A 12,710-nucleotide genomic window follows, 5' to 3' on the forward strand; every position below is an offset into this window, starting at 1 on the left:
AGGAATTAATCTTCTTTTTTTGTCTATGATCAAAGAAGAAGGACGCATTCCTCTCTGTGATTAAAAATTTACAAGAAATAACTTGCAGTTTCTTGACATATCAGTTCAGATGGCTCAATTGTTTGAAAGCTGTGTTTTATCTTAAATTCCAAGAAATTCTGTTTTAGGATCAGATGTGTAGACATATCAAGTTAAGATTTTTTATTAGATATCCCAGACATGGGATTTAGTTCATTGTTCATGTTTCCCATTCAACATGACCATGTTTCTTTGCCTTTTACAGGTTGTTAATCCTCGCAAGACTTACTCGTTTGCTGCTGATATATGGAGCCTTGGTTGCACTGTTTTGGAGATGTTAACTCGGCAGGTTCCATATTCTGAACTGGAATGGGTAAGTCATGAAATGATGGTACAACAATTAATGCTCTTATCTAATTGTCTTGCTTGATCAGTAGAATTTACTACTCTGCGAAACTTTGAGGCTTCCTTGAGAGGAGAAGTGATTCCTCTGTTCTATTAATGAGTCGGTGCTCGATAAATTCGAATTGCTATCAACTAATAGCTTGGCTTATGATGACTTCTATTGAGTAGGATATTTTGTTTGGTTGTATTATTGTAGAGAACAGAATTCAAAAATTTGCCCCCCAGGCACCTAGGACTAGCTGCCTCTACATTTTTGAAGCATTGGTGGTGAAATGTGTAATGAGTTATTACTAGCTGGACGTAACTGTGATATTCCAGAGATATAAACTACATGTTCAACATGCTTTTTGACTCATCAGTTGATGTACTTTGCGGAAACGATCAAGGTTTAGGTCAGAGAATGTTGTATTGAATAAATTAAAGATTAAAGAATGTTTTGGTCCAGTTATATGGGTTCTTCGCCTTGATAACTTATTATTTAACTTCTTACACTTTTCAAAAATCCCTAAAAGATTGGTCGAAGATTTTTTTTTTTTTTTTGCGAGTAAATGTTAATGATTGGTCCAAGCAATTCAATACAGATTTCTTTAATCATTTAGTGTCATAGTTTTACCAGTTATTCTATTTTCCCATGTTATGTTTAGCATGGTATTCTTATGATCCTATTGTTTGCTGTTATTGTCATCCTCACTTGCAATGAATTTTAGAGTTGTGTTTCAACTGAAGCATCGTCTACATTTTTCAATATGAAAGGTTTCAAGAAGCTCAATTTCTTCCAAGGTATTTGAATATCTGTCTTCTCAAGATATGCTTCGATCTAAATGCACATATGGACTTGAACATAAGGATGATGCTTGAATGCAAGCGTTTTTTAATGCAAGCGTTTTCCTATGCCTGACATACCATCTACTAAATTGAAGGAAGGTTAGTGAGGAATTCCTTTGTGTGTCCCATGGAATATTAAGGCATGATGGTGACATTCTCTCGCTGCTTAGGGATGAAATCTCTTCTCCTTTTGTTATTCAAATTTCTCAGGACATGCATACCCGCTCTAAATCTTACATGGAGACCATTAACTCTTGGTTCTACCTCAACTGGTCTGTCTTGTCACCCTGCTAGACCTTCAATTAGTGTTAGATGTGTAAATGCTGCTAGGGGTGGATCACCATCTGATTGGTGTTAAGACAGCCGTCTTTTACATATAAATGAAAAACAGCCCATGTATTGAGTAGAAAGGAAGCGAAATTGCTAAGTTCAGCAAAGGAGCTGAATATTGTACCTCGATCAATACTGTTGTTGACATAACATGGCTTAGTTCTAATCTGCATCTTCACGGTATTCATTTTAAGAAACCATTTGTTATACATTATGATACTCAGAGTTACCTACATATTAGCCAGAATCCAAATCATGCATGTTTTGGAATTTACTCCAAGAAAACTCATGGCCAACAAATTTCTTTTGAATTTGAATCAACTGTCATTTTCTTTTCCTCTTTTTTCCCTTCTTTTCTTGTCTGGGTCACATTGATTGTCAATTTACTCCAAGAAAACTCATGGCCAACAAATTTCAACCAAGTTATGTGTTCCCTTCCAACCAATGTTTTCAAAATCGAATCGGAACGGTTAACCAGACATAGGGCCGGAAGCAGTATAACAGGCCTAACCAGTAAACCGGCCGATTCAACCGTTCTAACCTGGCAAGTCCCGGGCAGTCAAAAAATTGTTGAAAAAAATAAAAAAATTACAAAAAGAAAATCTACTAAAATATGAAAAGCGTACAAAGAATGATTAAAACAAAACACATTCAAATGAAGTTGATAAATAATGAAAAAAATGGATTTTAAAAAAGCGATTTGTGCCTAGGGGTATTTTTAATGTTTTTTAAAAAAGATGGGAAAATATAAAAATAAGTATTAATGACAAAATAATTTTTAAACTTCACCATAATGTAAAAATATTAAAAAAATGCATTACAAACCAAATTCCTTATTTTTGAGATTTTATATACATTTTTTGAATTTTGCTTTTTTAAAATACTTGTCGATCACCAAAACCGCCCAAAACCAGAACCAACAAGTAGCTAGTTCCGATCTAACTGGGCGGTTACAGGTTAGATCGCCCGGTTTTTTCAACATGGCTTCCAACCACTCATTGGTTGTGCCTATCTTCTAACGAGGGTGGTGTCCTGTGATGAGGATATATGTATTTCAATCCTCTTTTTTGCTTTTTTTGTTGAAACTGTTAACCTGTATTAAGAGTAGAAGTAGAAGATGTACAACAGCTACCCCCATCGAGAAGAGTGGCAAAAAGCCCTACAAGCAGGATTACAATTATTAGCAACAGGATTACAAGCATAAGTAGAAAATGCAAAGATACACCCAACACACAGAAAACAGATAAAAACATGAATGAGACGCAGCTTAGAACAACTCTATAGAAGCTCCCTGCTTAGCTAGCACGTCAGCCACTTGGTTGGCCTCCCTCTAGGCATGCGTCCAAGAGACCTGCATATGCCTACAAATATAGGAAATCTCAACAAAGATAGCCAATAGTCTCCAGGTAGAGCTAGATTCTTGTGAGGCCCAGGTGATGATGCTTTTAGAGTTATCCTCCACGACTAGTACAATGCTGCATGAAGGGTTGAAGAGTTTGAGTCCTTCCAAGAGGGCATGGGTCTCTGCCTCAGTGGAATCAGATGTACTGATAGTCGAGGTGAAAGAGAGAAGGGAGATTCCAGCATGTGTTTCAGTCTTTAACGATGATATGTGTATTTCTTCCAGTTTTTTGTGTCATGAACAATGCACATCATTGGTATTTTCCTCACATGCATGGTTTGTATTTCATGAAGTACTTTTAAGTATGTGTATGGTATTATATTTGTGACTACCTCTGTGTATGATAATTACTTATTATCCATATTGTCTTCATTCACACAGAAAGAATAAAACTGATCTCACTTTTTTATCTATTTAGTTCATGATGCATCAATGTATCTCAGGAGAACTAGAGGAACCTCTTTCATATCTATATTTCATTATTCATCAATCCTAGCTTTTAGTTTCAAGGACAAGCAGTGTCCTACAAAGAATTTAGTGTATCGTTGCAGGGGTGTCCTACAAATAATTTAGTGTATAGTTGCAGGGAGCACCTTCCCTAGGGGATGCTCCTGTTCCGGAAGCATGGTTCTGCATTCCCTGAGATGATCCCCATTGGTCGCTTGTTCCTGACTATCCCATTTAACATGGATCATGATGTATAGTCATTAGTTATGTGATTAGACATTTTTTTTAACATATATGCCATATATAAACATGAATACAGTCAACTATAGTAAGCTGTGTGTTATGTTTTTATACATGTTGATTGTATACCTTATGTTAATAGGAGATCGGAGAAAGATCTCAAGGTTTCATTAACACTTTTGAAAGACTATGGTGGTGGATAAAATTCAGTTTCCTTTCTTGTCGTGGCCCTACAATCTCAATTATTCTGTTCTTGAACACTTTCGCTATGGGATATCTGTAGTGTATGTGTTTATATATATATATATATATATATATATATATATATATATATATATATAGGAAGATGTTTGGGTGAGCCCACAAGCTCACAGGAAAAAATGAGCCCAACGGCTCAGATGGAATCTCGGTTGATTTGACGATCACGGATGTCCGGTAGTGTTTGAATTTTAATTTTTTTTACTATAAATCCAAATCACTTAAAATTTGGAACGTATATACATAAAAAATTGGTGAATTTTCGAAAAATATCAAAAAAATATTTTACATAAAATAAATTGACCAAAATACCTCAGAAAAGTTTTGGGGGTATTTTGGTCAATTTTTTTGTGAATTATTTTTTTATATTTTTATTAGGTGCGGCTTGATGAGAAGAATACACGCCTAAAATTTCAAGTGATTTGGATTTGTAGAAAAAAAAAAAAATTCAAACAATACCGGACATTCGTGTTCGTCAGATCGGCCCAAATTTAATCTGGGCCGTTGGGCTTATACTATTCTATGAGCTAGTGGGCTCACCCAAGCTTTTTCCATATATATATCTATAGGAAAAATCTTCCCAACGCCTATAGGTGAAAATGAACAACAGTGATTTCACCTACTCTCGTCACTGTCCAAAGTTCTTCGCACAGTCACGATTGTCCAATAGTGTTTCATTTTTTTTTATAAATCGGAATGATCTGAAATTTGAAGCGTGTGTACATCAAAATAAGCGAATCTACAAAAAATATCAAAAAAATCGCCTATAGGAATTTTCGCCTATATATATATGTGTGTATAATGATAACAATATATATGTATATATACATATTTGATTTATTGACTCGCCTGTAGCCTAGTTTAGGCGGATAACCCAAATTGAAGGAAAGAGACAATCTGGACAGCCAAGAATGAGACTCATTTTACCAAAATTTTGTTGAGTGAATCCTATTTTGTTTATTTATTTATCTTGATTGCCTAGATGAGATGTGTATGTGTGCAAATTTTGGGGTCCGACCAATAATTGTTTTAGAAAAATAATTTATTAGCACTCAAATCTGGTTGTTCGTCTCTTTCTCCTACAATCTAAGCCAAGCAGTTTATAATATGTCATAGGTTGATATCTTGGGTCGTTAATACAAGAAAATGGAGAGATTGAGAAAGATGTTGCATATAGAATTAGAGCTGGGTGGGTGAAGTGGAGATGTGCAACCGGAATTTTATGTGATCATTGCATACCAATGAAGTTGAAGGCCAAGTTCTATAGGTTAGTTGTGAGACCAACTTTGCTATATGGGGCGGAATGTTAGGCAGTCAAAAACAATATACCCATAGAATGAGTGTAGCGGAAATGAAGATGTTGAGTTGGATGAGTGAAAAGATAAGAAATGATAGAATTCAAAATGAATACATTCAGAAAAATTGGGTGTGGCACAAATAAGCGATAAGATGAGAAAGAGTAGATTGAGGTGGGTTGGCCATGTGTGGCGCAGACCCAGTACAACACCTGTTAGGAGGTTTAGTTCAAGTAGGGCAAGGGGTAGGCCCAAAGAACAAGTAGGGCAAGGGGTAGGCCCAAAGAACATGGTTGAAAGTAGTGAGAAAAAATATGGGGACTTATGGCCTCAATGAGTGTAGACCTTAAATAAAGCATAATGTTGGATCAGGATTCCTATAGTCGACCCCAATTAGTTGGGAAAAGGCTTTGATGATGATGATGATATATATATATATATATATATAAAGGGATAATCTAAACTTCACAACTCTTCAAATTACAAAGGTTAAAGATAGAGAGAGTTGTGAATAGTGGATTTACTAATTGTGTAGTCTATTTTTTTAAAAAAGTTACTTTTTGTGATATCTTCATCATTAAATAAGGGTAATTTTGTAAATATTACTACAAGATAAAGGGTACATTTGTTATCTTCATAAAGGGTAAAGTTGGAATTTTTACTAAAAGACAAGGGCACTCTACAAATAAAATTTCAGGACACTAACTTCCAAATACCATTGTATTTTTGTAAAAATTTCAAATTTACCCTTGCTTAATGGTTACGTTACCTATGAAAATAATTTTTTAAACAAAAAGTAATGATCTTTTTGATAAACACACTCATTAACTTTAACCTTTTGTATTTTGAGGGGTTGTTAACTCTAGACAAATCATATATATATATATGGGGTTGTTAACTCTAGACAAATCATATATATATATATATAGCAATGATCCAATGCACCGGTTGTATCATAGTATAATGAAACGACACTTCAAGAAAACCATGTTTATGCTATTTGTATTACCCCAAATTTTGCACACACTCCTTTCATCTCAATAATCAATCCCCAAAAAAAAAATTTCAATTTGAACCCTAGATATGGTCAAAATGAGTCCCCTCCAAATTTTGTGAATTTCAAGATCTTAGCCTTCATAAACTCAAAATCATTTTTTTTTTTTTAACATTGTTCATCTAATGATAATAAAGCCATCCAAAAAAATTGAAAATGAAAAAATCCTTCTAAGACCTAGATCTAATCATCTCACCAAAATGGACGACTTATGTTAATTGGCCTAAAAAAATACTTTCTAGATTGTGGTTTCAATTTTTTCTTTTTTTGTGATTGTTCATTAGAATGAAAAGAGTGTATATTTCAAAATTTGGATCAAACAAATGACCATAAGATGGTTTTTTAAGATTGTTGCATCATATTACTATACAACGGTTGCAAGAAATCATTGCTCGTATATATATATATATATATATATATATATATATATATATATATATATATATATATATATATAGGGTTTGTCTAGAGTTAACAACCCCTCAAAATACAAAGGTTAATGTTAGAGTGAGTTGTGATGGGTGTACTTATTGAAAAAGTCATTACTAACCATTAAGAGCAAATTAAAAACGTTTACAAAAAACATCTCATATTTAGTAAATCCACCCTTCACAACTCACTCTAACATTAATCTTTGTAATTTGAAAGGTCATGAATTGTAGATTAATCCTATATGTAGGGTGTGGTTTTTATAAGATTGCAACCTTAAACAATCCAATTAAGGTGCACCTCCAAATTTTAGTGAGATGTAATTTTAGTGTAAAAAATTCTTAGGATTATCTCAAAATCTATTGTTATATCTAATTATAAAATTTGAAACTCCAAAATAGTTAAAATCAAGTAGATCTATAAACATGTGATAATATTGAAAATGGATGGTCTAGATAATGTGTTGCAAGATGCATTGTTTATGGGACTCAAAATCTTTTTTTTTTTCATATTCATTCATATTGATGTCGAGATGATCAATTAGAAGTTTTTTCAACATTAAACAACCTTTTCTGATGAGATTACCCCATTAGCTCATATGAACATATGGGCCCAACGGCTCATATTGAATCTGGGACGATCTGACAATCAAGAACTTATTTCGTATTTGAATTTTAATTTTTTTTCTATGAATCCAAATAACTTGAAAGTTTAGGCATCCATTCTTCTCATCAAGGCGCACCTAATAAAAATATTTTAAAAATAATTAGCAAAAAGTAAATTGATCAAAATAACGTAGCTACGTTTGAGGGGTATTTTGGTCAATTTATTTCTTGCAAATTAGTTTTTTGATATTTTTATGAGATTCTCCTAATTTTGAAGAATACAGGCTTAACATTTCAAATAATTTGGATACGTAAAAAAAAAAATTAAAATTCAAATACGAAATGAGGTCGTGATCATCAGATCGACCCAGATTCAATCTGAACCATTGGGCTCATATGAACGCATATGTTCATATGAGCTAGTGGGCTAATCCCAGCATTTTCCTATATATATATGTATATATATATATATATATATATATATGTATATATATATGTATATATATATATATGTATATATATATGTATATATATATATATATATGTTTGGGCTTACCTCTTGCCTTTTTATAGCCTTCCACTTGAACTAACTCGCACCTCTTAACAGGTGTTGTACTGGTCTGTGCCACACATAGTCAGTCCACCTATGTTTACTCTCTCTCATCTTGTAACCTATTGGTGCCACACCTAAATTTTTTTGAATGTATTCATTTTCAATTCTATCCCTTCTTGTCTTGCCACTTATCCATCCCAACATTCTCATCTCTGCTACGCTCATTCTATGAGTATTGTTTTTTTTACCTCCAACATACCACCCCATAGAGCAAAGCTGGTCTCATAGTTGTCCTATACAACTTGCTCTTCAACTTTATTAGTATGCGGTAATCACATAAATTTTCGGTTGCACATCTTCATTGTGCCCACCCTGCTCTAATTCTATGTGCGACATCTTCTTCAATCTCTCCATTTTCCTAGATTATTGACCCAAGATATCTAAAGTGTGCTCTTTTGGTATTTTCTAACCGTCATTCTTAACTACTTCATCATCTTTACTTCTATTATTACTAAATGTGCGTTCCATCTACTTTATATTAGTCCGGCTAATTTTAAAACCTTTAGATTCAAGAGCATCCCTCAGTAGAACTTTGTGTTGATGCCGTTTCGGGACTCATCAATCAAAACTATGTCATCTGCAAACAACATGCACTATGGTACCTGATCTTGTTGGTGCCTAGTTAGGTCACCCATAACTGAAATAGAGGTATGGGCTCAATTCTGACCCGTGATGTAGACCTATTGTCATTGAAAACTCACTCATCTCTCCACTAGTTGTTTGTACACTATTCAACGCCCCATCATACATATCTCTCACCAAGTCAATGTAGTGTCTGGAGACTCATTTCTTTTCCAAGACCCACCAAATCAAATCTTAAGGTACTCTATCTTAAGCTTTCTTTAGATCAATAAAGACCATGTAAAGGCTTTTTCCCTTCACCCTAAACTTCTCAATCAATTGCCTAAGTAGGAAAAGAGCCTTGATTGTTGACCTCCCTGGCATAAAACCAAATTGGTTTTCTGATACATTCATTTCATGCCTTAGTTGTTGCTCAATCATTCTCTCCCAAACTTCATACTGTGGCTCATAAGTTTGATCCCTTAATAGTTTGTATAATTCGATGTTTTATTTGTTCTTGTAAATAGGTACCACAGTACTTTTCGTCCATTCACTTGCCATTTTCTTTGTTTTCAGCTCCTTATTGAACAACTTGGTCAGCCAGTCAATACCAATCTCCCCTTTGCATTTGCAAACTTCTATCATAATACTATCTGGTCTTAAAGCATCTCATATTTTCATCATTTTTAAGGCTTCTTTCCCTTCTAATATCCGAATCCTACGAATGTATCTATGACTTCCGCCGTCATTTATGCCAATGGTATGGTTCCTTCTACCACTGTATTCCCATTGTGTTCATCATTTAATACTTTTTTAAAGTAAATTATCCGCCTTCCGTTGATCTTTTTATCCTTCACCAAGATTCTTTGATCCTCTCTCGTAAAACGTATATATATATATATATATATGGAAAAGTCTTCCCCACACCTATAGACGAAAATGAACAGTAATTTCGCCTACCCTCATCACCGTCTGAAGTTCATCTTACGGTCACGATTGTTCGGAAGTGTTTCATTTTTCATTTTTTATTTTTCATTTTTCATTTTTTTTCTACAAATGGAATGACTTGAATTTAGAGTGCATGTACATCTTAGTGAGGCACACCTAATAAAAATATAAAAAAAATAATTCGCAAAAAACATATTGACCAAAATACCCCCAAAACTTTTCGGGGACATTTTGGTCAATTTTTTTATGTAAAATATTTTTTTTTTATCTTTTCGTAGATTCACTTATTGTTGAGGAACACGTGCTCCAAATTTCAAGTCATTCTGATTTGTAGAAAAAAAATGAAAAATGAAACACTACTGGACAATCGTGACCGTGCGATGAACTTTGGACGGTGATGAGGGTAGGCGAAATAACTGTTCATTTTCACCTATAGGTGCTTTGTAGTATCTTCCTATATATATATATATATATATATATATATCTGTGTGTGTTCGTTCGCATGCGAATGTGTGTGTTCCTAACAACTATGATTTAGCCCTCCATTTGTCAAATTGTTCCATAAATTGTGTTCGTTCGCATGCGAATCGTGTTCCTAACAACTATGATTTAGCCCTCCATTTGTCAAATTGTTCCATAAATTGTATTTTGAACTTTACATCTTTTGGAGTTCTATTTTTAATGTTTTATACTGGATTTATTTAGATGAGCCTTTGATGAATTCAGTTCAATGTGTCTTGTTTGCAAATTCGTATTGTTCAAGATAACATGATTCACAATTAAACTCAAGACCTTTAAAGTTTCAATAGAGAGCTCAATGCACTGTGACTGAGGACAATTATTTAAATTGGTTTGCTGTAACAGACACAAGCAATCTTCAAGATTGGTAGGGGAGAGCCGCCCCCTATTCCAAATTCACTCTCAGTAGATGCTCGGAATTTCATCCAGCAATGTTTACAGGTTGACCCAGAGAAAAGACCATCTGCTGCTGAGCTTTTGGAGCATCCTTTTGTACAGAGGACATTGTCACTTTCAGCAGGTTCTGGCACCTCGCGTGATAATATGATTGGTGACTTAAGATCACATAGATCAGCATGATACTCTGAATTATGAATTATCCAGGTGTGTAGTGTGCTTCATTTCAAGCCATTTCTGTTACCATCTGTGGACCAGCCTTTGGTCTTATTTTGAGATACAGCACATATTGTTTGGAGGAAAGCGGTCTAGGGTTCAAAACTCATACAGACAGACCCAGCCAGGGAAAAAAAATATACAGGAGGCTTTCCTGCTCTGGTCTTGTTCCAAACTCATAAAACTTTTCCAATATAACAAAAGCAGTTGCACATCATGGGACATTTTAGATTGTGTAGCTTTCTCTCATCACCCCTCTCAAAAAGTAAAAGGGGCAAAAGAGGGAAAGTTACTCAATCTTATGGATACCCAACAACTAAGTCACTTGGGTCATCACCATTCAATGAAATAGGGAGTGATGGAGTTGGGGTTCATCATTGCGACTGGTGGGGCCCATTCTCTCCCACTTGCCACCAATAGGTTCATTCTATAGTGATTAACCCATTGAGCTGGCCTAGTATATGTTCTCTCCCGTTGTATATGTTCTCATCCTGGCCCCCCGCTCCCCACCCCACCAAAAAAAAGAGGGGAAATTGATCAAAATAACCTAACCTTTAAACAATTTAACATTGTACTCTTTTTCAACTAGTCGAACTCATAGGCATATGTATTTTGATGGGTATTTAGAAATTAAATAGAAAGATATTGGCAAAATCTTAAATAATTGATCTCATGTGTATTAATTTCCCACAAAAGAAAGACATCCAGTTCTTGACTACCTGTACACATTTTGTTTTCTCTCTCAGGTTTGAGTAGCACAGGTTGGCAGGATGTTATAAAAGTTAATTCAGGCCATATGCGTCATGAATCCTGTGCCTATGTGTGGGGATAATGGTATTTAGAGGTGTTTCAGGTGAATTTTGAGGAGTAAAACCCCTCTCGGATTTGGACGGGGCATCTGAATACAATAAAAAAAAACCATACAATGAGACTATTAATCTTTGGGACAAGGTAGTCACAATTAATCTTGTTCATTTGATGTGAAATTAGATGAATGCATTTATTCCATTGATCAAGCTTAAACTTCAAAAGAAATTTTCTTGAACTTTGTGGCACACCTATTGGGATGGTTGTAAATAATTATGATCTCTTTGTATCAAAAGTAAATGGTTTTATTGTATACAATTCCTTACAATAATTGTACAAAAGTTTTGGGATTTTAGTATATCTGAGTTGGCAGTTGATTCTTGTTGGAACTGCTTTTGTTAGCCACTATTGACCTTTGGGCGGTAGTATGAGAGTGGTTGTTTCTAATGGTGACCAAGCAGTTCCATTGCTTCTTTGTTTTCAGCCCTTTGTAAACTAGATTTATTTCTTTGGGTTAATTGTAATAGTATTTTATTGGTAAATGGTTATGTATAGGTTCATGCATACAAACAACGCGTCTTTTTGTTTTTAGCTGCACAGCATTTTGCTTAAGTGGATCCCTCTCTCTCTCTCTCTCTCTCTCTCTCTCTCTCTCTAAATGCACTCATAAAGCAGGCAATTAGTTGTCAAACCATACTGCCATTGGATCTACAATGAAAGGCTGCTTGTTGAAGCGAGCTCTATGGCCAAGAACATAGAATATACAGGATCTGGATCTGTTTGCTACCTGAATACCCTCACTTTCATACATGTCACTCCTGTGTGAACTGCTCATATATTCTAGTAAAAATCTAAATATCATTTTTACTGCTTTGCGTTCTGTTTGATATTTCCACTCAGTCGTGGGAAACGAAAATCTAGTGAGTAAATGTTTCCTCAGTGTTATATGGACACGGACATAGGAGTCGTGTTTTGAGCGTGTAGTTTTTAGTAAAAAAAACCATGTATGGCCTCGACACATCCGTGAAACCATACTTCTAGAAAACTACATTTGTGGCATTTGTAGGACTTCAAATATTGTATATAGCCTCTTTTCATCCAAATAATCAATCTTCTAAAAAGTAGAATTCATCTTACATTTTTGGCATCTTTAAAATGAGTTTCCCGTCAATAATGAATTTAGATTCCTATTAGTGAATTTCAAGATCTAGATCTTTACGAACTCAAAATCAATTTTTTTTTTTTCAATATTGTTCATTTAATAATATAAAAAGGTTGAGCTAAAAAAATTCATTTTAAGGTTTAGATTTAAGCATCTTATCAAAATGGACGATCTATATTA

At 34.4% G+C, this 12,710-nt stretch overlaps 1 protein-coding gene across 1 annotated transcript in view; it reads left to right on the plus strand.

Annotated features, from left to right (window-relative positions):
- The window catches only part of MEKK1 (MAPK/ERK kinase kinase 1), a 28,964-nt gene extending 17,207 nt beyond the window's left edge, over window positions 1-11,757 (plus strand). Inside the window, exons 7-9 of the mRNA XM_006846564.4 lie at window positions 284-391; window positions 10,295-10,552; window positions 11,308-11,757. Coding sequence (XP_006846627.2) covers window positions 284-391; window positions 10,295-10,528 — 342 coding nt within the window. The 3' untranslated portion in view covers window positions 10,529-10,552; window positions 11,308-11,757. The remainder of the gene's footprint in view (window positions 1-283; window positions 392-10,294; window positions 10,553-11,307) is intronic.
- Window positions 11,758-12,710: the final 953 nt, after the last annotated feature.

The sequence above is a fragment of the Amborella trichopoda genome, chromosome 4 (genome assembly GCF_054954075.1).
Source record: "Amborella trichopoda isolate Santa Cruz 75 chromosome 4, AtrichopodaSantaCruz75HAP2 v2.0, whole genome shotgun sequence".
In the NCBI taxonomy this organism is placed as follows: Eukaryota; Viridiplantae; Streptophyta; class Magnoliopsida; order Amborellales; family Amborellaceae; genus Amborella; species Amborella trichopoda.